The following is a 25695-nucleotide window of genomic DNA, read 5'->3' on the forward strand; positions in this document are numbered from 1 at the left end:
GCTTCCCGCGTCAGGGGAAATCCACTTGCACTGTAACAAGACGGGTATTCATGAAGAGACTTTATAAATGACAGGTGAAACCTGAGCCTGGGTTTGAGTTGAAGGCGAAGACAGGAAATATTTTGAGCATTTTGAGTCCAATGTTAGTCCATAAGCAAAGATTCCTGATAATCTAGCATCTGTAGAAAACCTTCCCCTTGAACCGTGAGCTTAGCAGGCAAAGCAAATGGAAGTCACAGGTACTGTGACCCCTGTGTATACATTCATAATGGAAGGAGATGCTAAATTTCAGTCAGAGGTGAGTTAAAATAAAGGAGGAAATGAACGCCTGCTCTAGGGACGAGTGACCTTCAAAGAGTATTTATTGCTATGATGATTCCTAATCCCCAGACCCTGCTACAAATTTCTGCCACCCATTCCTTATCAATGTTCTCTTTCACCAGGATGTCAGATATTTGCACCTCCTAATTATACTGAATATTAGATGTATCAGAGTGTAGAATGAGAAATTCTCCATTGATTTAATACAGGTTGATAATGCATTCATTTTACCGGTTAACATTGACAGCTACTCCCAGTGGCCACTTTCTTACCTTCTACAGTGACCACTGAGTGTTTGTTTGTGGTCTTCTGCTGCTGTAGCCCAACCACTTCAAGATTCAACATCTTGTTTTTATCAGAGGTGTTCTTCTGCAAACCGCGGCGTGGTTATTTGAGTTATTGTTGCCTTCCTGTCAGCTTGAACCAGTCTGACCATTCTTCTCTGACGTCTCTTATTGACAAAGCGTTTTTGCCAGTAGAACTGCCCCTCACTGGATACATTTTGTTTGGTCTATCATTCTCTGTTGTGTGCAAAAATCCCAGGAGATCAGCAGATACTCCTGATCAGCAGATCAGGAGATCTGAGATACTCAAACCACCCCTTCTGGCACCAACAATCATTCCATGGTCAAGTCACTCAGAACACATTTTTTCCCTATTCTGATGTTTGGTCTGAACAACAACTGAACCTCTTTACTACACCTGCATGTTTTAGGCATTGAATTGCTGCCACATGATTGGCTGATTAGTTATTTGCATAATCAAGTATGCCTAATAATGTGGCCACTGAATGCATTATAGCAAATATTTACATTTGTAGCAGTGTATTTCAAGCTTCTAAGGCCTTGTGCTTAGAAAATTTATTGACCATTGGAAAGCTTACCTTTAACTTCTCAATTGATTCCTCAACACGAGATTCTACTGATTCTGGAAATCCAGATCAGTGCTGGAGGAACTCAGCAGGTCAGGCAGCATCTATACAAATGAATATTTCATTTCATTTTAGACCAAGTCCCTTCATCAATTGAGTGTTCGTCCTAGATTGTCCAAACAACAGAAATTGTTTCTTTCGATCTCCTATCGGTGCCAACTTGATTGAAAAGTTTGATTAGATAAGCTGTTCACAATCTAAGTTCCTTAGAAAGCAACAAGCTAAGATTGTATTCCCAGGAATTGAGACGAACTATGTAATGTCTTATTGTAATTTAACCCTTGGAGTTCAGGTGTTACAGTGATAAATCAACGCTGCACATCCTCCACGTTCTTCCCCACTGTGCACCAAAGGGTCTTTATATTTATACGTAACATTTCTTCCGTCTTCATTTCAGGAAAAAGATTTAGTACAGCATTTGAATTCTTGATGGTTTTCATGACTTATCCAAGGCACTTTAATAATCCCTGTAGAACAGAGGTTCCCAACCTGGGGTCCATGACCCCTTGCCAATGCATAAAAAAGGTTTGGAACCCCTGCTGTAGAGGATCGCAGTAGGTTTATTTAGACAACCCCTATGGCAAACAATTTTTTCTCTGTTTAGAATGTGTCTTGTTCTATACTTTGTAATTCAGAAGTGGATAATCTCATATTTCTCCGCTTTGAAATCCATTTGCTACTCTTTCAAGGATTAACATCCTCGTGGTTGCCATTCATCTTTGTGTGATGTTTGTGCCTTTTTATCCCATCATCTAGGCAACTTATCAAATGCAATAAATAGTTACTGTTCGGCATGATGTAATTTGTGGAACATCCTGCCAAATTGATGTACCGTACTTACCCACTTTGTTTCCTGCCGCTTAACCTATTTCATCATTAGATCAATAAGTTGTCTTCAGCTTTCCAAATTTTAACTTCTGCTAGCACTTTGTTATAATGGACATTATTGAGTATATCTGGGTAGCTGTATTAACTATCTATAAACAACCCATTCTCTGTTGCAGAAGGCTTCACTTTAAACATTTTAATCAGGTTCATTAGACAAGATTTGCATTGTGAAATGGCCCTCTGAGCTGCTGCTTAAGATGGGGTTCATTTACTCTGTCCTTCATTACAGACTCCATAATTTCCAAACATGTCAGGGAATCTTAACTATTATTTTGTCATTTCATCTTCTCAGGTTCCTTAAATTGGCAAATGGGGTATGCAGATATCTAGTCTATAGGACCAGTTGCTGAATTAGGGAAACTTTGAAAAGTTATGGGCAAGATATCTTGTATGTTATACTGTGAATCAGAATCAGGTTTAATAATTCTGCATCTTGCTAAGGTCTGTGTTAGTTTTTAACTTTATCATTAAATATTTTGTTGTTCCTTTACTCTTTACCTTTGTGGATTCTATTTTGCCACGTAGAGTGCTTGTCTTTTTGGCTATAAAGTGGTTTAGTACAACATTAAATTCTTTTCAGAATATTGGACTTCTGTTGGTTTCCTCAATGTAGTTTTATCATGCAATCTCTATTTCATTGCATGCATGGAATTCAACCCTCTATACTTGGGTTCAGGGAGGAACTTAGTTGAGAGTAGGTCCCATGGAATTCAAACCCTGTTAGCCTCAGGCTCTGGGAGGAGGTAATTCAGAGTACATCCCCGGGAGATGCTGATGGAATCTATAATTTGCTTTCCCCCAAATGGCCTTACTTGCTGTCACAGATGGATGTGAATGATTCCATTACATGGAAATTTTTTGGTGTCCCAAGTAAAGATAAAATTAGCTTTATCTTTCACATTATCTTTGAAATATTGTCATTTACATCAAAGCGTTGTCACAGAAAAGCATCATCCATCATCAGGGACCCCCCTTCCATCCAGGTCATGCTGACTTCTAGCTGCTGCCATCAGAAAGAAGGTACAGGAGCCTTGGGGCTCATGCTACCAGTTTCAGGAACAAATACTACCCCTCAGCCATCAGGTTCTTGAACAAGAGGCAATAATTTCACACAATTTCACTTGTCTCATCACTATGGATTCACTTCTAAGAATTATTAATCACATGTTCTCAATATTTATTGCTTGTTTATTTATTATTATTCATTTTTTCTTACTTTATATTTGCACAGTCTGTTATCTTTTGCTCATTGGTTGTTTGTCCATCCTGTTTGTTGCTGTCTTTCATTGTGTTTCGTGGATTTATTGAGCATGCCCCCAAGAAAACAAGTCTCAGGGTTGTATATGGTGACATATGTACTTTGATAACAAATTCAGTTTGAACTTTGAAACGTTGAAACTTACTGTGAAGTCCATTGTTCCCATCAATTATCAGTGTCAGTCTGAGGAAGTTTTGCCATACTTTTGGTGCCAACGTCACATGCCCACAGCTTACTAACCCTAACCCATACATCCTTGGAATGTGAGAGAAAAGTGGAGCAGTCAGAGGGAAACATTATTGTCACAGGGAGAAAGTGCAAACTTCTTACAGACAGAGGTGGGAATTGGACCTTGGTGCTGTAAAGCGTTGTGTGAACCATTATGATGCAGTGCTGTCCCACAGCGTATTTCACAGCACAGGTTAAATATAACCCACACAATCAGCGAAACCGGATGAAGTAACCATTCATTCCATTGTTGTGAAGCAGTAGTGGTGTCAAAATTCAGAATTTTATCTGCAAAGCAGCTTGTGATCTCCTAAATGCTTGAAGTGTGCCGTGAATAAGCGACTTGTTCCTGGTTTTGATTATATTTCAGGCCAAGTTACCTACCACAGAAGGAGAGAGGAAAAGCACAAATGTGAAAGAAAAAACTAGACTGAAGAATTTAGATTGAGGATTTTTAATCCTGCCCAGAAGAGTAGAGATCAGGAATAGTAAATAGAAGTTCTCTTTAGGCCACCAAATAATAACAGAGTGGCAAGATCATAAACCAAGAAATATATGATGCATGTAAGAATGGAATGGGGACTTTAATTTGCACATAGATTGGCTGAATCACATTGATCAAGGCAATCATCAGGAGGACTTCATAGAATGCATCCATGATAGCTTTCTGGAACAGCTTGTTAGTGAATCTACAAGAGGTAATGCTATCTTAGTTCTCATCCTGTGCAATGAGACTTGTAGCTAGGGATCCTTTTGGAAAGAGTGATCACAGTATGGTTGAATTGTTCATATAAATGTGATCTAAAACCAACATATTACACCTGAACAAGAGAGACTACAATAGAATGAAGGACTAGCAAGTGTGGACTGGGAATGCAGGCTATATGATGGGACAGTCTTTCAAAGAGATTTTTCATGGTGCTCAGCAAAAGTATATTCCAGTTAAAAGCAAGGTCAGTAAGGGTAGAGAGAACCAGACTTGGATAACTAAGGAGATAAAAGAATGCATCAAATTGAAAGCTGACACATAAGAAGACACCAAGAGAAATGGGAAGTTGGAAGATTGGGAAATCTTTGAAAAGCAACAAAGAACCAATTAAGCAAGTAATAAAGGAAAGGGAAGATAGATTATGAAAGTAAACCAGACAAAATGTAAAAACAGTAGAAGTTTTTATAATAGTATAAAGCAAAAGCAGGTATCTAAAGTGAATATAGGTCCTTTGGAAGGTGAGGAGGGGGAATTAATATTGGGTATTCTGAAAATTTTGTGTCAGTCTTTACGTTGGAGGGCATGTCACATACCAAAAAAAGATGATGGTGAGGAGGAACTCGATATAAATCACTGTTACTAAAGAGGTGGTGATAAGCAAACTAGTGGCCCTAAAGCCCCTAGTCCTGATGAAATGCATCCCAGGGTACTGAAGGAAACTGAAGTTATAGTTGGTGTGTGTGTGTGTAATAATTTAATAATTTGCTAAGCAAGTCCGGGTGGATTGGATGACACAACATTGTTTAAACAAGGATGTTGGCGAAACGTTGGCCGGTTAGCTTAGCATCTGTTGGGGAAATGCTTGAAGCTATCGGTAAGGAAGAAATTACAAGACATCAGTGAAGAACTATTTTCATCAGGCAGACACAGCATGGATTCATTAAGGGAAGATCCCATTTGACAAACTTACTGGAGGATATAGAAGGGAACAAATGGATTTTGTATACTTGGATTTCCAGAGGCGTATCAATCAGTAAGGATGTATGGGGATATGAGTAACGTATTAGCAATGAATAAAACATTGAGTAGCCAAAAGAAGGCAGAGAGTAGTCAGTGGTGAGGCACAGGATTTGGTGCTGTTCACAATATGCATTAACAATGTAGAAGAGGGGTCTGAGTGTAGCATATCTAAGCTTGCTGATGAACTAAACTGAGTGGAAAAGCAAATTGTGCAGAGAACGTGGAGATGCTGCAGAGAGTTATGAAGAGGTTAAGTGAGTGGGCAAGGGCCTGGCAGATGGAGTACAATGTTGGTAAATGCATCCACGTTTAAGGAAGGAAAATAAAATATCAGATTATTATTTAAATAGTGAAAGACTGTTGTTGTCCAGAGGGACTTAAGTGGACTTGTGCATGAATCATAAAAGGTTGGTTTGCAGGTGTAACAGGTTATCAAGAAGGCAATTGTTTATTGCTAGAGGGATAGAATTTAAGAGAAGGGAGCTTATGCTGCAATTACACAGAGCACCTAGAGCACTGGTCTCCTTCCTTGAGGAAAGGTAGATTGGATTTGGAGGTGGCACACAGGAGGTTCACTAGGTTACCTCCAGATGAGGGGATTGGCTTATAAGGAGGTAAATGCCCTCATCCTTTTGGAAAGAGTAAGGGGAGATTGAGTTGCCTTGGACTATACTCACAGGAATTTAGAAGAGTGAGAGGGGATCATAAAAACAAAAAATTATGAAAGGGAGAGATAAGATAGAGGCAGGAAAGCTGTTTCCACTGGAAAGTGAGACAAGAACTAGGGGACAGCTTCAAGATTCAGGGGAATAGATTTAGGACAGATAAAGACAAACTGCTTTTCTTAGGAAGTTGTGAATCTGTGGAATTCTCTGCCTACGGAAACAGTAGAGGCTACCTCATTAAATAAATTGAAGTCACAGAGAGATATATTCTTACATAACAGGGGAATTAAGGATTATGGGGAAAAGGCAACTAGCTGGACCTGAGTCCACGGCCAGATCAGCAATGATCTTATTGAGTGGTGGAGCAGGCCCAATGGACCAGATGGCTGACTCCTGCTCCTGTTTCTTATGTAAAGTGAAATGAATGTTTAACAATCCTACTCCTTCATTCATTTGATATTACTGCTACTCATTTAAAAAAAAATTGGATAGGTAAATGGACAGGAAAGGAATGGAGGGTTATGGCTGAGTGCAAGTCGGTGGGACTAGGTGAGAGTAAGCGTTCGGCATGGACTAGAAGGGCCAAGATGGCCTGTTTCCGTGCTGTAATTGTTATATGGTTATATACTCAACAAACCTAAATAAAAATATGAAACATGGATTTTTTTTAAGTGATGAAGAATTTCTGGGGAAAATGTGGAAGTATATGTATATTTTTGGAGTTAGACAAGAATTTTTCCAAGTTAAGATGCATAATATTTCATGAGTGCTTATCATCTGGATGGAGGGAGCACTTGTGACCTCCTTAGTTGATTGCAAACCTCCTTAGTTGATTGCAAACCTATAATGAACCTGAGTTTCTTTTCTTTCCACCCCAGGTGTCAGTTGTGAAGAGTGAAGAGACTAAAATACGTCAGGAGGACGTCAGCAAACTGCTGTATGACATGCAACTAATGCGAGGTCATCAGGAGAGCATGGACTGTCGACTAAAGGATATGAAACAGTTAGTACCTGCACGGTTCATTTCAGTGCCCTGCAGAGGTAATGAGATAAGATCTGGTTAAGTCCATATAACGAGATGGATGTCCAAAATGGATCTAAAATCTAGCTCCAAATCCTGTAGTTCAGCTGTAAACATGGACATGAAATGTATTAGTCCAATCCCAGATATGGAGTCACAGAGTACAGAGAGAGGCTTTGCAGTCCCACTTTCCCATGCTGATGTAGATGCCTATCTAAGTTCGTCCCATTTGCCCATACCCTTCTGAGCCTTTGCTACCCATGAACCTGCCCAAAAGTCCCTCAAAAAGTTGTTAATGCAGTCGCCTCAACAGCTTCCTCTGAACTTTCAGCAAGACTGTCTTTATTCAGAGTTTGGGTTGGATTCTCTTTAACACTCTGTTTCTCTTCAGTCAGAATGAAGTTTTGTGGCGAGAAGTTGTGTCTCTTCAACAGAAGCACAGTCAGCAGCAGAAGGTGATCAACAAGGTGGGAGATTCTGTCCAGGGTCAGATCTCTCCTGAAAGAATGTGTCAGTCCTGTTGGTTGCCTTTAGCCTATGCTGTGGGGTAATTTGTGGGGTATGCTGGGGTAATTTGTGGGGACCTCCTCCCAGATCCTTGGGAGTTTGGCTCCAGAACCCAGCATCAGAAAATGTACAAAAACAGTCTTTCCTTTTCATATTACCTTCCTTCCCAACTGCCTGAACTATCTGTCATTCAGTCCAATTTAGAAAAAGCAAGTTCACCTGAGAAATTTAGTTTATGAAGTCTTTTAATATCTCAGTACAGCAGCCCACTCATTCACAATATGAATGCTGTCCTGATGAAATACTGTGTAGAGTGATGTTTTTTCAATATAGATGCAGATAACTGGTAATTTCACTATATTATAAGCCTGATGATGGCATTGCTCAATGTGACTGAGACGATAATGTGCAAAAATCTTAGGCACATATATCTAGCTAGTGTGCCTAGGACTTTTGCATGGTACCATAGTAATTTTATGTATTGCTCTGTAATGCTGCTACAAAACAGAACTGATTTCATGATATATGTGAATGATGATGAATCTGATTCTGATAGGGGTTTCTATTGTGGACTGAGGGGGGAAGGAGACAGGGAGAGGGGAATCATGGTTGGGAAAAGAGGAGAGAGAGCAGGAAGCACCGGAAAAACATTCTGTAATTATCAATAAACCAGTTGGAATTAAATGGCCTTGCCTGGTGTCTCAGCGCTGGGCATGTCTGCACCTGCACCACCCCTTGCCCCTGGCCGCCTCCTCCGCCACATCTCACACCCCTCCCACCATTCCCAACATCCTTTGCTCCCGCCAGATTTACCAACTTGTTGTCCACTCGACGTTAATGAGCATGGCACTGTGGAAAGATCTTTGGCACTCTAACTATATCTTGTGTGCCAAAGACTTTTGCACAATATTGTAAATTGTGTCAAACGTGGCGGATAATGTTCAGCCTATCCAAAATGCAGCTAAGGCTGCCTCTGGAGTGTTGCATCCCATTCTATTCAATGGCCCTTAGGAAGGATGTGAAAGGTCCTTCTGAGGGGGCAAGGAAAGCATTCTGGATACACAGGGGGATACAGCAGCAAAGTTAGACTGGGGAAACAGGCATTACTCTAAAAGCAATAAAAACAGAGCAGGCAATTATCAAAATTAATACAATTAATTAAAGCCTTGCAGCTTTTGCCCAGAACTTTGAAACTGGTTATGAGTGATTTAGACGGTAAGAATAGAAGGAGGAACACACGTAAAATGCTGGAGGAAATCAGCAGGTCAGGTATGGGGAGGAATAAACAGTCACTGTTTCGGGCTGAGACCCTTTATCAGGATGTGTGCGTGTTATTCTGGATTTCCAGCATCTGGAGAATCTCTCGTGTGTAAGAATAGAAGGAAACCTATCCGTTCAGGTGAGACAGGTTTCAAAAGCTGCAAGGGGAGACTGAGTACACTGACCGGGGACCATCTGCCAGAGTGGTGGAAGCAGGGTCAGTCAAAAGCAAAGCAGAATGCTCTTCAGAGAAAATCCCAAGTGCAGAGATTGAGGGGATTGCTCAGGGAGGCAGCATTGACTCAAAATCCTTCGTGTACGTTGTTAGAAAATGTGAAAGTAATTATAAGGGCTTTGCTGACATGGCACTAACGTGATTACTGTGGTAAGGACAGACACAGACTGGATGGGTTAGTTGGTTTCTTTCTGCACTGATTCAAACAATCCTCAATTTACTGCATTTTTCCAGCAAAATTACACTGCTCCGACTGGGAGAAGTTGCTGTCTCTTCTTTCACAAATTCAGTTTTGGTCACTCTTTAAACAGATGGTTTACTGAGTAAATTAACCCTATTTGCTCTGAGCTCAAACAGATGCTTCATCTCATCTCCAGCTTGTTGGCGGACATAACCAACTGAAATTAAAATCAGGAGGATTGTTTGAATCATTTAACTGATACAGTGCAGGAGGAAGTCGACGGGCCAAGTCATGTCTTCCACCAGGGTCTGCATGGAAGAGAAAAGTCAGCCCTTTCTTCCAGAACACTAGTGTTCATCTTCAGGTAGATGCCACCATATCGGCACGCCTGACAGCATATTGACCTGCAAAGTGATTTTATACTGCAGAGGGATAGGAAAGATTGTGGGGTGATGAGGGGTGTGGATGTGTCATAGAAGGGAAAATGTTTGGGGCTTTGTTGAGACACAGTGGTCAAGAAGTGGGTAAACACAGGACTGAGTGAGGGAGCTCAGGCTGGAGGTGAGTGGCCACGGGGAGAATGTGCAGAATCGGCTTTAACCCTGACCTGGACGGAGAGTGTGACAGGTCATACGCTGACTCACTCTGCTAACACTTGCCTTTGATCTCTGTTAACAGCTGATTCAGTTCCTGGTCAGCCAGCTGCAATCAAACCACAGCAGTATGGGGCTGAAGAGAAAGCTGTAAGTACTGAGAGCACCAGAGTGTGACTGATTCCCATTCACTGGCCAGGCTCAACTCTGAATGGTCAGCTGACCTGTTACCATGAGAACGATGAGTCAGTAGGTTCAGAATGCTGAGTAAGACCTGATGACCCATTCATTCAGGGCTCTCTGCTGCGGTGAGCAGATATTCCACCATGCTATACAATAAACCTTGCCAACTCAGGCTCCATTGTTCTTGGGACTCGGGTCTGGGGCTAAGAGAATATTTGTTTCCTATAATCTGCCAGGAGCACAGAGGAAGATGATGCTGATCGCTGATATTCAGAACTTGAAAGCTGACAGTTTTACATATTTGTTCAGTAGCATGCTCAAAAGCTGATATTGAGGAAACTTGAAGATTTTCAAATGCCGAGTGCCCGGCTAGAATGGAATGTGACTTGTGTTCAGTAAAAGCTAAACTCGTTGCCCTTATCATGGAATAAACTTCAGATCCTGGGAATGTCATCGCACATTCCACTGGTAGCAAACAATCAGAATCCCCAAGAATAGACAGTATCTCCCTCTGGATAGATATCAGGGCATTGCAACATAAAGTCTCAGCCCAAAACATTGACTGTATATTATTCTCCATAGATGCTACCATAAGATGCAGGAGCAGACATGACCATTCAAACTATTGAGTGTGCTCCCCAACTCCATCAGTGCTGATGTATTTTCCCTCCCAGACCTATGGAGGGGAATCTAAGGCCAGAGGACACAGACTCAAACTTCTTTTGGAATGGAGATGAGGAATTTCTTTAGCTAGAGAGTGGAATCCATTACCACAGCCATTGTCATTGAGTACATTTAAGGTGAAGGTTGATAGATCCTTGATTCATTGGGGCATTAACAGGTGCGGGGAGAAGGCAGGAGATTGAGGCCAAAAGGAAAACTGCATCAGTCATGATGAAATGCTAGAGCAGACTTGATGGGCTAAATGGCCTCATTCTGCTCCTATATCTTATGTACATTCTCCTGTCTTCCCTCCATAGCCTTTGATGCCCTCACTAATCAAGAACCTATCAACCTTCAAAGATTCAGTACATTTATTATTGAAGTATGTATAAATTATACAATCCTTAAGATCTGTCTGCTTACTGGCAGCCACAAAACAAGAAGTCTGAAAAAACCCAAATAAACACAAATCATGCAAACAATAGAAGCAGCAAACAGTCTTCTGAATCAAATTAAATCTTTAGATGGGGGGGTGATAATGGTATTGCTGTTCATTTTTTTGTGGGGGGTGGAGTTTGCTGTTTCTCTTTGAACTGACTTTCATGTTTTTTCTTTGTTTTGTGGCTATCACGAATCTCAGAGTTGTATATTGCATGTACACACATACTTTGATAATAAATGAACCTTTGAATCCCCGGAGCAGCCCAGAATAGGCCCAAAGCCTGGGTCCCTGTTCATCACATTAGCAGGGAAAACCGCTGCGAAGCTCGCAGGCGTGAAGCACAGCAGCCTCGACAGTCTCACAGCCTCAGCACGAAATCGGGCTCCTCACCTCTGGTCCTGACATCCTGCCTGTCCGGTCTGTCTGGGGCTACGTTTTAATTGTCCAGACAGTAGCTTGTGCCTCGCATTAGGACTGGGGAGTTGCCGCAGTGGCCTAGGCCTCGCTGCCCATTCCGAAGCTGTTCTCGACCTCTCCAAGTCGGCTCGGCACTCAAAGTAATCCAACGTCGTATCAGGGTTAGTTGCACGAGCATCGAAGCTCCTCTGCCTTGATGACTCCTCTCCAGATAGCTAACTCCAACTCCATCCGTGACCCTGTCTCCAACATTTCAACTTCGCAACACACCAGCACACCTCATCCCTCCAATCAGCTTCTCTCACCACTTTGTTGCTTGTGGAGATAGCTTACCACAATTTCCTTCGGAAAATGTGTTATTAGTAATGTTTTCAGTCAAATTTCTTGCCTTTTGAGCTACCAGTAAGCTGAAACAGGATCTATTGCTTGCCTTTGCTAGTGCCTTCTTAAACCAGATTTTCACTTTAAATATACCCAATGACCTGGCTTCTGCTATGTTTTGCAACTCCAAAACAAACTAATTGGAAGCAAAACACGGGAATGCAAGTCCAACGTGGTTTCTGCTTTAAGCAAGGTGCACGCCTATAACATGGTAGCATCACAACGTGTGTGATGCACGTATTTTTATATATAGCCCATAATTAATTTTTTTAAATAAAGAAAGAATGATGAATCAAACAATATATTTTTACTGAAACACTCACAACACTCCTCCCTGCTTAGCTATAAACTCCAACCAATATGGAATGCATCTCAACTTACGTACATATTAGGCACATACAGTGGCATGCAAAAGTTTGGGCACCCCTGGTCAAAATTTCTGTTACTAAGCGAGTAAAAGATGATCTGATTTCCAAAAGGCATAAGGTTAAAGATGACACATTTCTTTAATATTTTAAGCAAGATTATATTTTTATTTCCGTCTTTTACTGTTTCAAAATACCAAAAAAGGAAAAGGGCCCGAAGCAAAAGTTTGGGCACCCTGCTTGGTCAGTATTTAGTAACACCCCCTTTGGCAAGTATCACAGCTTGTAAACGCTTTCTGTAGCCAGCTAAGAGTTTCAATTCTTGTTTGGGGGATTTTCGCCCAATCTTCCTTGCTAAAGGCTTCTAGTTCTATGAGATTCTTGGGCTGTCTTGCATGCACTGCTCTTTTGAGGTCTATCTACAGATTTTCAATGATGTTTAGGTCGGGGGACTGCGAGGGCCATGGCAAAACCTTCAGCTTGCGCCTCTTGAGGTAGTCCATTGTGGACTTTGAGGTGTGTTTAGGATCATTATCCTGTTGTAGAAGCCATCCTCTTTTCATCTTCAGCTTTTTTACAGACGGTGTGATGTTTGCTTCCAGAATTTGCTGGTATTTACTTGAATTCATTCTTCCCTCTACCAGTGAAGTGTTCCCCGTGCCACTGGCTGCAACACAAGCCCAGAACATGTTCGATCCAGTCCGTGTTTATCAGTTTGAGGGGTGTTCTTTTCATGAAATTCTGCACCCTTTTTTTCTCCAAACATACTTTTACTCATTGCAGCCAAAAAGTTCTATTTAACTTCAGTCCACAGGGCTTGTTTTCAAAATGCATCAGACTTGCTTAGATGTTCCTTTGCAAACTTCTGATGCTGAACTTTGTGGTGAGGACACAAGAAAAGTTTTCTTCTGATGACTTTTCCATGAAAGTCATATTTGTGCAGGTGTCGCTGCACAGTAGAACAGTGCACCACTCCTCCACAGTCTGCTAAATCTTCCTGAAGGTCCTTTGCAGTCAAATGGGGGTTTTGATTTGCCTTTCTAGCAATCCTACAAGCAGTTCTCTCAGAAAGTTTTCTTGGTCTTCCAGACCTCAACTTGACCTCCACCGTTCCTGTTAATTGCCATTTCTTAATAACATTATGAACTGAGGAAACGGCTACCTGAAAACGCTTTGCTATTTTCTTAAAGCCTTCTCCCGCTTTGTCGGCATCATTTATTTTAATTTTCAGAGTGCTAGGCAGCTGCTTGGAGGAACCCATGGCTGCTGATTGTTGGGACAAAGTTTGAGGAATCAGGGTATTTATAAAGCTTTGAAATTTGCATCACCTGGCCTTTCCTAATGATGACTGTGAACAAGCCATAGCCCTAACAAGCTAATTAAGGTCTGAGACCTTGGTAAAAGTTATCTGAATGCTCAAATCTCTTGGGGTGCCCAAACTTTTGCACGGTGCTCCTTTTCTTTTTTCCACTCTAAAATAGTACAAAACAAACATAATACACTAATCTTGCTTAAAATGTTGAAAAGAATGTTTCAGCTTTAACTTTATGACTTTGGAGATCAGTTCATCTTCTACACATTTAACTACTCACAGTAACAGAAATTTTGACCCGGGGTGCCCAAACATTTGTATGTAGTTCAGGTGTCTGAGAGTTTTGTACAGTACGCAGAGTGCAGGTGCAGATGCTGCTGCAAACCCAAGCCTATTATAGTGTTATACCCTTTGTAAGTGCTTATGGTGAGAAACACTTGGGACCCTTCCATTTCCATCTGTAGGGGTAGGCCTCAGCTAAGTGCACTTTGAACATAGAACCATAAGAACAGGCCATTCGGCCCACAATGTTGTGCTGAACCAGCTAAAAAGCAAATCAAAAACACTCAAACACTGATCCCTCCCACCTACACCATGTCCACATCCCTCCGTCTTCCTTTCATCCATCTGCCTATCCAAACACCTCTTAAAATGCATTTGCCTCTACTAACATCCCATTGCAGGCATCCATGACTCTTTGAGTAAGAAGTTTTACCCTGATATCCCCTTTGATCCTTCCCCCTCTCACCTTCAATGCAAATGCCTCTGGTATTAGACATTTCTACCCTGGGAAACAGATGCTCTCTGTCTCCTCCATCTATGCCTCTCATAACCTTATCAGATCTCCCTTCAGCTTCAGCCTCCCAATGCTCCAGAGAAAACAGCCCAACCTTATCCAGACCTTCATGATAGTACATGCCTCTAAACCAGGCAGCATCCTGGTAGACCTCTTCTGCTCCCTCTCCAAAGCTCAACATCTCCACAACTCCACTATTCTCAGTATCATCAGCAAACTTACTAACCCCCCCCCCCCCACATCTACATTTCCATCCAGCAGAGGTCCCAACACAGGTCCCTATGGAACTCCACTAATTATAGAGTCCAGCTGGAATAAGTCCCTTCACTCACTATGCTCTGTCTTCTATGTGTAAGCCAGTCCTGAATGCAAACAGCCAATTCACCACAGACCCCATGCATCTGAATCTTCTGGATTAGCCTCCCAGGAGGGACTTTGTCAAAATCCTTACTAAGATCCATGTAGACAACATCCACTGCCCTACCTTCATCAACCTCTTTCAAAAAGCCGCAGTCAAGTTGGTAAAGCATGCCAGCTCTCCCTAATTAGGCCATGAGTTTCCAAATGCTCATCCCTAAGAATTTTCTCCAGCAATTTCTCTACAATTGACGAAAGACTGGCCAGTCTACAGGTCCTAGGATTTTTCTCTACTTTTCGTAATTTTTATTAATGACCTGGATGTGGGGGTAGAAGGGTGGGTTGGCAAGTTTGCAGATGACACAAAGGTTGGTGGTGTTGTGGATAGTATAGAGGATTGTTGAAGATTGCAGAGAGGCATTGATAGGATGCAGAAGTGGGCTGAGAAGTGGCAGATGGAGTTCAACCCAGAGAAGTGTGAGGTGGTACACTTCAGAAGGACAAACTCCAAGGCAGAGTACAAAGTAAATGGCAGGATACTGGGTAGTGTGGAGGAGCAGAGGGATCTGGGGTACATGTCCACAGATCCCTGAAAGTTGTCTCACAGGTAGATAGGGTAGTTAAGAAAGCTTATGGGGTGTTAGCTTTCATAAGTTGAGGGATAGAGTTTAAGAGACACGATGTAATGATGCAGCTCTATGAAACTCTAGTTAGGCCACACTTGGAGTACTGTGTCCAGTTCTGGTCGCCTCACTATAGGAAGGATGTGGAAGCATTGGAAAGGGTACAGAGGAAATTTACCAGGATGCTGCCTGGTTTAGAGAGTATGGATTATGATCAGAGATTAAGGGAGCTAGGGCTTTACTCTTTGGAGAGAAGGAGGATGAGAGGAGACATGATAGAGGTATACAAGATATTAAGAGGCATAGATAGAGTGGATATCCACTGCCTCTTCCCCAGGGCACCACTGCTCAGTACAAGAGGACATGGCTTTAAGGTAAGGGGAGGGAAGTTCAAGGGGGATATTAGAGGAAGGTTTTTCACTCAGAGAGTGGTTGGTGCGTGGAGGCAGATACACTATTGAAGTTTAAGAGACTACTCGATAGGTTTATGGAGGAATTTAAGGTGTATGGAGGGTTATATGGGTGGCAGAGTTTGAGGGTCAGCATATTGTGGGCCAAAGGGCCTGTAATATGCTGTACTATTCTATGTTGTAAGTACTCATTAAGTACCTCACTCACATTCTCCACATCCAAGCAAATCTTCCCTCCTTTATCCTTGAGTGGTCTCATCCTGTCCCTAGTTAGCCTTTTGTTTTTGATGTATGTAGAGGATGCCTTGGGATTCACCTTCATTGTACTTGCCAAGAGCTTTCAGTGGCCCCCTCCTGACTTTCCTAATTCCCTTCTTCAGTTCTTTTTTGGCTTCTTTATACTCCTCGTGCTTCATTTGATCCCAATTTCCAAAGTTTTACATTCTTTTCCTTTTTCTTCTTGACTAAATTCATCACCTCTCTGGACAACCAAGGTTCTCTTATCTTTCCATCCCCATCCTTTCTTCTAACAGGAACATACCTTTCCTGTACTCTGTGCAACTGATCTTTAAACACCCTCTACATGTCTGATGTGGACTTGTCAGAAAAAATATCTTCCCAATTAACTCTCCTTAGTTCCTACCTAATGCCCTCATAATTTGACCTTCTCCAGTTTAAAAGACCATACCTATCCTTACTTATAACTGTCCAGAAAGATAAGGATTTGTGGTCACTGTTCCCTAACTTTTCACCCCCTGAAAGGTCAGTCACCTGGCCAGACTCATTACCCAACACCAGGTCCGGTACAGCCCCTCGTCTCATTAGACTGGCCACATATTGATTTAAGAAACCTTCTTGGATACACTTAACAAATTCAGCCCCATGTGAACCACTTGCACTAAAATGATCCCAGTTTATATGGGGGAAGTTGAAATCCTCCATGACAATAACCCTATTATTTTTACACTTTCACTTAATCTGATTATATTTCCATTCCACAATGTCCTGAAGACTGCTGGGCGGGGTGGGGAGGGGGTGGTTTAGTACAATCCCATCAGTATGATTACACCCTTCCTATCCCTGAGTTCCATTGAAATGGACTCAGTGTCTGACCCCTCCTGACAGCAGCTGTCCCTGATTAGTAGTACAACTTTCAAGAAGGAGCTAGATAGATATCTGATGGATAGGGGAATCAAGGGATATGGGGACAAGGCAGGGACTGGGTATTGATAGTGAATGATCAGCCATGATCTCAGAATGGCGGTGCAGACTCCAGGGGCCGAATGGTCTACTTCTGCACCTATTGTCTATTGTCTAACTTCACCCCCTCTCGTTTACCTCCTCTGTCTTTTCTAAAACTTTGAAAAACTGGTACATTAATCACCAGTTGCTGTCCCTCTCTCAACCAGGCTTTAGTAATGTCTACAACATCGTAGTTCCGTGTTCATCACCCTTACCCATAATACTCCATTGTTGAAATTTATACACTTCAATCTGTCTGACCCAACTTACAGTACCCATTACTTTGAATTTTGCCTTCCAACACTTCCCCTGACAACTATCTTCCCGTCCAATCCTTCCCTTACTGACCTAGGGCTCTGGTTCCCACCCCACTGCAAAAGTATTTCAAACTATTGGTTCCCCTCCAGTTCAGGTGCAACCCATCCCTCTGGTACAGGTCACCCCTTCCCCAAAAAGGCTTCAATGATCCAAGAACTTGAAACCCTATCCCCTGCACCATCTCCTCAGCCACTCATTTATCCATACTATCATCCCATTCCTACCTGCACTAGCCGGTGGCACAGAAATCTAGAAATTACAACCTTGGAGGTCCTTCTCTTCAGCTTCTTCCCTAACTCTTTCTACTCTCTGCGTAGGACCTCTTCCCCTTTTCTGCCCATGTCATTGGTGCCAATATGCACCCAGACCTCTGGCTGTTACCCCTCCCCCTTAAGTATATCCTGCAGCCACTCCGATACATCATGGACCCAAGCACTCGGGAGACAACAAACCATCCTGGTGTCTCTATTATGGTCTCAGAATGTCCTTCCTGTCCCTATCGATTCCCTTTTAACTAACACACTGCCTAAATTAACCCTTCCCTGTTGAGCTACAGAGCCGGCCACAGTTGCCCCCAGCCTGGCTGCTGCTGCTGTGATCTGATGGATCATACCCTCCCCCCCCCATGGTAACCAAAGAGGTACACTTGTTCCTAATGGGAATGGCCACAGAGGAACCCTGCACTGACTTACCCCTTACCTCTCCTGGTGATCACTCATCTACTGTCTGAAGGCAGTACTCTGGGTGTGACCACCTCTTCAAAAAGTCTTGCCTAGAACAGCTTCAGCTTTCTAAATGATCCAGGGTACATCCAACTGCAGCTCAAACACCTCGACCCCATCAGTCAGGCCCTGAAGGTGCACTTCCTGCAGATGCAGTCAGCAGAGAAACCATCAGGTATCCTGAATTCCCACATCTGACAGGAGGAGCATTTCATCATGACTACTCTATACATTTTTTAAAAAAGGATTATGTAACTGTGCCTCCACACGTTCATGCCAAAGCCTTCCCATTCTATCACTGGCTCACTCAGACTATGGCCACTCTTCTTGAGCCTGTCTTCCTCTTATTTGCGGCTGAGTTTAGGCCTCTGATGCTGACATTTACTGTGCCTGCACCGTCTAAAAGGGACCAGCCTTGTCAGAATCTGCTCCTTTTATGCTCTCTCCCCCAACTTCTGTAGTGCTCTAACACAACATTCTCACTCCCTGTGCCTCCAGAAAGGTTTGCAAAGGTCTGACCTGGGCAGAGGGTATTGCTCTACTTTCAGTACCAGATTGATGGTGAACTTAAAATCATGATAGATCCTGACAGAACCATTCTTCTAGGCTGCAGAGGTCACTGGCAATTCCCATGGACTCCATTCAACCTTGGAAAGAGTTTCTTGAGCTCCATGCTATCTAGCTCAGTGGCTACTTTATCACAGATGGTATAAGGAAATGAACAGACTTTGTAAAACTTGGCTATGGCATTTAACACTATTTTACCTTTGATATGTTTGAGTTCTCCAATGCCATCCTTGAGCACTGCTTTTCTTAATTTGCTTTCAGTTGACAAGGGATGTGGCATACAACTGGTGGCTAGATCTCCAATTAAGTTGTGGTTGGCTCAGCCAGTCATGCCCCTACAATGCTGGCCCTCCTGTTTTTACCACGTACAAGCCCAAATTAGCTTGTTAATTGTTCTGTTTCACAGTTGCGAATGTCATTCCCATAGGAGTTATATTTTCTGCAGTATAAGTTCTCGGTCGGTTATCTGTAGGCTTAGGTTCAGTATATTTGAAATGCTGTTCAAGCTTACTTTGTGGAATGGCTGAAACAGCCGAGCAGGTGTCCAGTTCTATTTTAATTAATTTGCTGCTCACTTCTGCTATGAGCCATATTTCTTGCCTGTTGTTAGTTTTCACCTTGTAAATCTCAAGGTTATGCAGACCTGTGTCAATTTCATCATTATCATTAATGTTATGCAGAATAGTGCTGCATTCAAAACTGTCACTTTCAATCTTTTTCTCTTCCCTGTGCAGTTCATATCATTTATTTTTGTCTGCCCGACATGCTCTTTGTATGTGTCCTACTTTATTGCATTTTCTGCAAGTTTCACCTTTAATCCTGCATTGGTCTGCTGTGTGTGTGAGCCCCTGCCACAACGGTAACAGAATTTGTTCTGCCAGGCCAGTTTCTGTTTAGAAGTTGCAAATTTGTTCACTCGACTTTCATTTCTGGCTGCAACTCATTTCATTTCTGTCTTTGTCTACAGTTTCTTTTGATACAGCTATTTCAACTGCTCTTTTAAATGTAAGTTGTGCTTCGGTTAGCAGCCACTTTTGAATGCTTTCTTGTAAGTTTCCACAAACTAAGTGATCTCTCATTGCATCATTAAGCTCATTATCAACCTGACAATGTTCAATCTCTCTAATACAGCCACGTACACTGTAATGAGCTCCCCTTCCTTTTGATCCCTTTATGAAACCTAATCCGTTCTGCGGTCAACAATGGCTTCAGTTCTAAATGTTCTTTTATTACTTTCATGATATTGTCGAAGTTCATTTTGGCTGGTTTGGTTGAAGCAGTTAAACTTCAAGCAAACTATGTGCCTTTAAATCCAATGCACTTAGCAAAACTGGCACTCACGTCTTATTAGCTGTCTCTTTTGCTTCAAAATACTGCTCAATCTGCTCAATATACAATATCCAGTTATCTCTTGTGCAATCAAATGTGTTATCATTCAGATGTAGCCAGCCATTTCTACTTTCCTTTGTTCATGAATTTATGATTATTATCACCCTGTACTCACTGTTTATGAACCTGTGAATTTGTCTTTTTTCCCACCTCTTTTTCAACTCGACCATGTCCTTTTCTGCAGAAAACCCATGCTGCACTTTTTGTTAATTTGAATGTCTCACTGTGCTTCAACAGGTAGGTAGTCATCTCAGATTCGTTTAAAACTTGCTCATCACCACTGTTACGTTCTGTAACTCATAACCATAAACAAATTGAAAGCAAAACCAAGGGAGTCCAGAATGCGAGTCCAACTTCATGTTTACTTTAAGTGAGGCACACGTATATCATTTGGCAGTGTTATGATGAATGCAATTCATGTATTTTTATATATAACCCATAATTATTTAAACAAGTAAAGAATGTTTACTGAAACAATATAGTTACAATATTACTGAAATGCTAAATACACAACAGCCTCCAAAACCATCTATGACAATGAATTCCACAGACTCACCACCCTCTGGCTGAAGAAATTCCTCCTCGTCTCTCTTATAAAGGGACATCCTGTTCTGACGTGGGCTCTCTAGTCCAGGATTCTCTCACTATGGAGACTCCCTCTCCATGTCCACTCTACCTAAGCCTTTCAGTATTTAAGTTTCAGCAAGATCACTTCTCATTCTTCTAGACTCCAGTGAGTACAGGCCCAGAGCTATAAAATGCTCCTCATATGTTAACCCTCTCATTCCCGGGATCATTCTCGTGAACCTCCTCTGGACCCTCTCCAATGTTAGCATATCCTTATCTGAAAACTTGGGCTGCTTAAGCAAGCCCTCGATGGGCTTTTTGTTGCTCATGAAAGAGGTGAGCAGCTTCTGCATGTTGACAAATGCAGTCTGACCAATGCCTTACAAAGCGGCAGCATTACATACATTCTGTTCCTCTTGAAATGAATGCATTTACCTTCCTTACTGCCAACTCAACCTGCAAGTTAACCTCAAGGGAATCCTGTACAAGGACTCACATGCCCCTTTGCACCTCTTATTTCTGAATTTTCTGCTGGTTAAAACATAGTTTATGCATTTATTCCTTCTGAGAAAGTGCATGACCATATTCAGGCTGACACAATAGCATAGTTCTTAACACAATGCTTTACTCTACCAGTGACCTGGATTCAATTCCCACTGCTGTCTGTAGGGAGTTCATATATTCTCCCCATGACTGTGTGTTTCCTCCAGGTACTTCAGTTTCCTCCCGTAGTCAAAGGACATACCAGTTGCTAGGTTAATTGGTCATTGTAATAGTCCCGTGATTGGGCTACAGCAAAATCGGGCGATGTGAGGCAATGTGGCCCGAAAGGCCAGAAGAGCCTATTCAACATGGTATCTCCAAATTAATAAACAAACAAATAAATAGATACATAAATAAATGGATAGGTAGATGGATAAATACACTTTCCTAAACTATATTCAATCTATTACTACTTTTGCCCATTTACCAAATCTAAGTCTTTCTGCAGATTTCCTGCTTCTTCAATACTACCTACTCCTCCACCTATCTTCATATCATCCACAAACTTGGCCACGCAGCCATCAATTCCGTCATCCATATTATTGACGTATAACGTGAAAGGAAGCGACCATTAGTCACTTGCAGCCAACTAGAAGAGGCTACCCCTTTATTTTCCTCTCTTTGCCTTCTGCAGCCAGCCAACTTTATATCCATGTTCTCTGAGTTCCTGCAGCATTTTGTGTGTGTTGCTCTAAAAAGCATTGCAAAATCTGAACTATGCACTCCAATGTCTATCAAAAGAACCAGCCTTATTCTTCCTTATATATAGGGATATAGGGATTATTTCCAAAATCCTAACTCTTAGGTTTCCATTACATGTGTGTATGCATACATGCACACAAGTACACTCAGACAAGCCAACAAACTCAACATGAAATTGTATCACAACTGAGATACCCAACTGCCCCACTCCTACCCAGAATGTTTCCCGAGAGAAGATCTTGCTGAGTGAAATCTTGGCTGCAGTCAGCAAATATTTGGCGAAGCCATTGGCTCATCCACCACAATCAGGTCATGCGTGTGAGGCTGGAACGGGCCACTAAACTACTGAGAAAATCTTTAACAGATGGCAAAGCCACACTGTTAGCTTTACTGCCATCTGTCAGAGCTCTCATGCCTTTTTTGGTATGCCTAATACCCAAAACATTCAAAAACCATTAAAAAATTGAATGAACAATTATATATGTTAAAAATTATTAAAAGTAGAAAATTAATTATGTGGAAACAATTAGCAAATCATTGCAAGCATCACTGAAAATGAATGTAATTGAAATAAGATAAATGTAACTTACCAACTATATAATCTCCATTTAGTTGAATGACCTTGCAGGTTCTGGATGGGTCTAACCTGGGATGAGATCTACAAGAAGACTCCTCAGTTTAAGTCATTTGCTGGGCTTCATACGTGGGATATAGCTGGGAGGTTTTCCAGATAGATGCCAATGCTGCCCCTTCCTAGAATAGTTCCAAGGATCAACTTTATCTGCCATATTTATTTACATGTATTAGGAATTTGCTATAGTGTTTTGCTGTAAGTGAGAAAATCAAGAATCCAGCTGCACAAGACGGTATTGAGGCCTAGGTTTTGAGGGGATGATAGTAATGAATACTATTATTCAGTAATGATAGTAGTCAACCCAGAGAATCCTGATATATATTTCTTCACTATCCTGATGTTCCAGGGTTGAGTGAAGAGCCAATGAAATAGCATCTGCTGTGTACCTGTTGCTCCGGTAGGCAAATTGATGTGGATCCGAGTCGCTTCTCAGGCATGAGTTGATAAGTTTCATCACCAGCCTCTCAAAGCACTTCAGCACAGTGGATGTAAGTGCTACAAGACAATAGTCATTGAAAAAAGTTGCCACATTCTTCTTGGGCACTGGTATAATTGAAGCCTGCTTGAAGCAGGTGGGTATAGCAGGCTGCCAAAGTGAGCGGTTAAGAATATCAGAGAACACTCCAGCCAGTTGATCAACACGGGTCTTTGGTGCTTGGCCAGGTAGCCACTCTGGCCAGATAATCTACCCGGTTTCACTCTCATGAAGGATGCTCCCACGTCAGTCTTGGAGATTAAAATCACAGGGTCATCGTGGGAGTTCATGAAGCTGTTTTGATGGTCAAAGGGGGCATAAAAGGCATTGAACTCATCTGGGAGCGAAGACTGGTGCCACAAAGGCATTTCTAGTGACTGACAATGAAGTACCCCCACCCTAAGTGTATCCTTTGTCCTTGCCACTTTCAGTGTTTCTTCAGAATGGAGGAGTAATGATTTATCTGCACATGTTAATCATGTTTGATATAACATCATGAGCCTTCATGCAGTTGAGAATTGACTCCCATGGCCAGTTAACCCTTTCTATCTGCACAGGTCTGATCAGTGGATCAACCTTAGCTATGGAACAGGGTGTACTGATGGAGCGGGCTGTAGGAGTGCAGACCTTTGGGTGTATGATAAAATTCTGAGCTATTGCTTGACTAGTATCTGGAAGAACTCTCCCGTGCTTGGGACCAGCAAACAAATACTCACTTGATTCCAAGGTTGACTGTCTCCAAGTCTACTGCCTTAGTCAGTCTGGTTTCATTCATTTTTGTGGGTTAGCATAATTTTCTTGATAGAATTTAACTGCATAATATCAGAGTGCTATTAAGAGTCAACCGTCTTGTGTGAGGCTTATAGACCAGAATAGATCTAAACCAACCTTCACAATCACTTACAAACACTGCCTTACATTCATCTGGTTCTATAAAATATAGTAATTTGAAGCTGTGTTTAACCTTTTACCCAGTCTGCTTTGGGCACTTTTGGAGATGAAAATCCTGAATTCTACTCAACATCAGCTATGTTGTCTGTTGTACATAACAAAACCTTACACATTTAAATTGCAAGTTTAGGTCTGTGTACTAACACTGCAGCCAAAGCCTTGGCCAGTAACATCTACCAACATCCTTGACATCATTTTTATATATCATTGGTAACCAGTCATAAATGATAATTAAGTAACCATTTTGTGTAAAGCCAGTGCAGCCCCTGAAGCGACAACCTTCAGGTAGACTACATGCCCAATGTGGTGTTCAGAGGGATTTAATACTGTATAAGCTCAAAGCTTTGGATTGGATCAATCTTGCTCTTCATCTTGCAGACCTCTGATGCTGGATGACAACAGCCCTATGCCTCCTGTCACCAAATATGGTCGACATCTGTCAATAGAACCGCATCAGGATCCCTATTTCATTCACTTGGTATGTAACAAGCTTCCTGGCATTCAAACAATTCGGTTGTAATAAAGTAGTGTGATTGCTCAATTCAGTGCAGCTCAGGTTGGGTTATAAGTACAGATAATCAGTAACTTCCAATACTTCACTCCCCCTCTTCCTGAAATTTGGGCTAATGGCTATTCCTTTGTGGCATTTTACCAATCTTCTTGCGCAAGCCTCTGTATTGAATGTAGGAGGACTATTTCTCCTTGGGTTAACTGAATCTCACTGTTATGTTACTCAATTTTCCTGTATATACTTACCAGCAGGTTTCAGTTTCCCTTCTCTTTAAAGAACAGAAATACTTCCAGGTCTGGGCTAATTGTTGTTAATGGTTTTATAAACGTTACTTCTGTTCCATTGGTAATGTTGTTAACTTGGTCGATTTTCCAGCCGTCCACAGAAGCTGCCTTGTGCTCCACGGCCTATACCAACAGCCCAGTTTCTGAAGGGCCAATCATTTCTGACATCACAGATCTCTCTCAGCCCAGTGGTGCTACCAGTCAGCCCGCACGCAAGGAGCAGAGGTGGGTCATTGGCATATGAGGACAATTAGACCACTTTGTATATTGGGATAAGGAAGAAAGTTGCTCTGCTATTAACCTTAATAAGGATTCAACAGCAAAATGCAAAAAGTTACATATGCACAAATGATTCCTAGCTTGCCTGTATCATGTTGTATTGGTGTTCAAAAATAGCTCATTCTAGTTCCTCTTAATGCAGTTCATTGTACTACAGGTTCAGAAACAGATATTAACCCTCAACATCAGGCTCCTGAATCAGGTTGAAAACTTCAGTCACCCCAACACTGAACTGATTCCACAACCTACGGACTCACCTTCAACAACTCTACAGCTCAGATTAATCCAGTATGGCCCCGTTAAATAGTAACTCTTTTCGTGCAGCTCCAATGGGAATCATCAAATATTCCCATTTAGATGAAATCCACACTCACATCCATGGGTACTTCAGTAAGCAGCATTGTTTTAAGGTGTTTAAAGAGACTATCAATACTCAAAATCACCGAACCTCGGACCGCAGACTCAGGTTGTCAGTGCAGTTGTCCTGTGAGAAAACGGAAGTGGGGGTGCCACGCCCGTCTACGGGTATGACTGAAACGCAAGTGGGGACACCATGCCCGTCTACGAGTACGATCAAAACGCAGAGTCCTCAGACTTCCGCTCCCAACTACCCTGCAGTCTCTGGAAAATAAAACTGAAGACCTCAGAGCATGACTGTTGTATCAGGGACTCAGGCCGGCAATTTTGAATGCAGCACTGCAGCCCGATGGATTCGCCATTCTCCACAAAGATGGGACAACTCTGT

At 42.0% G+C, this 25695-nt stretch overlaps 1 protein-coding gene across 1 annotated transcript in view; it reads left to right on the forward strand.

The window, feature by feature from the left end:
* hsf4 (heat shock transcription factor 4) overlaps nt 1-25695 on the forward strand; it is a 121463-nt gene that overhangs the window by 71070 nt on the left and 24698 nt on the right. Inside the window, exons 6-10 of the mRNA XM_059993413.1 lie at nt 6899-7023; nt 7433-7508; nt 9903-9967; nt 24255-24354; nt 24763-24896. Coding sequence (XP_059849396.1) covers nt 6899-7023; nt 7433-7508; nt 9903-9967; nt 24255-24354; nt 24763-24896 — 500 coding nt within the window. The remainder of the gene's footprint in view (nt 1-6898; nt 7024-7432; nt 7509-9902; nt 9968-24254; nt 24355-24762; nt 24897-25695) is intronic.

The sequence above is a fragment of the Hypanus sabinus genome, chromosome 17, assembly GCF_030144855.1.
Source record: "Hypanus sabinus isolate sHypSab1 chromosome 17, sHypSab1.hap1, whole genome shotgun sequence".
NCBI classification, from domain to species: Eukaryota; Metazoa; Chordata; class Chondrichthyes; order Myliobatiformes; family Dasyatidae; genus Hypanus; species Hypanus sabinus.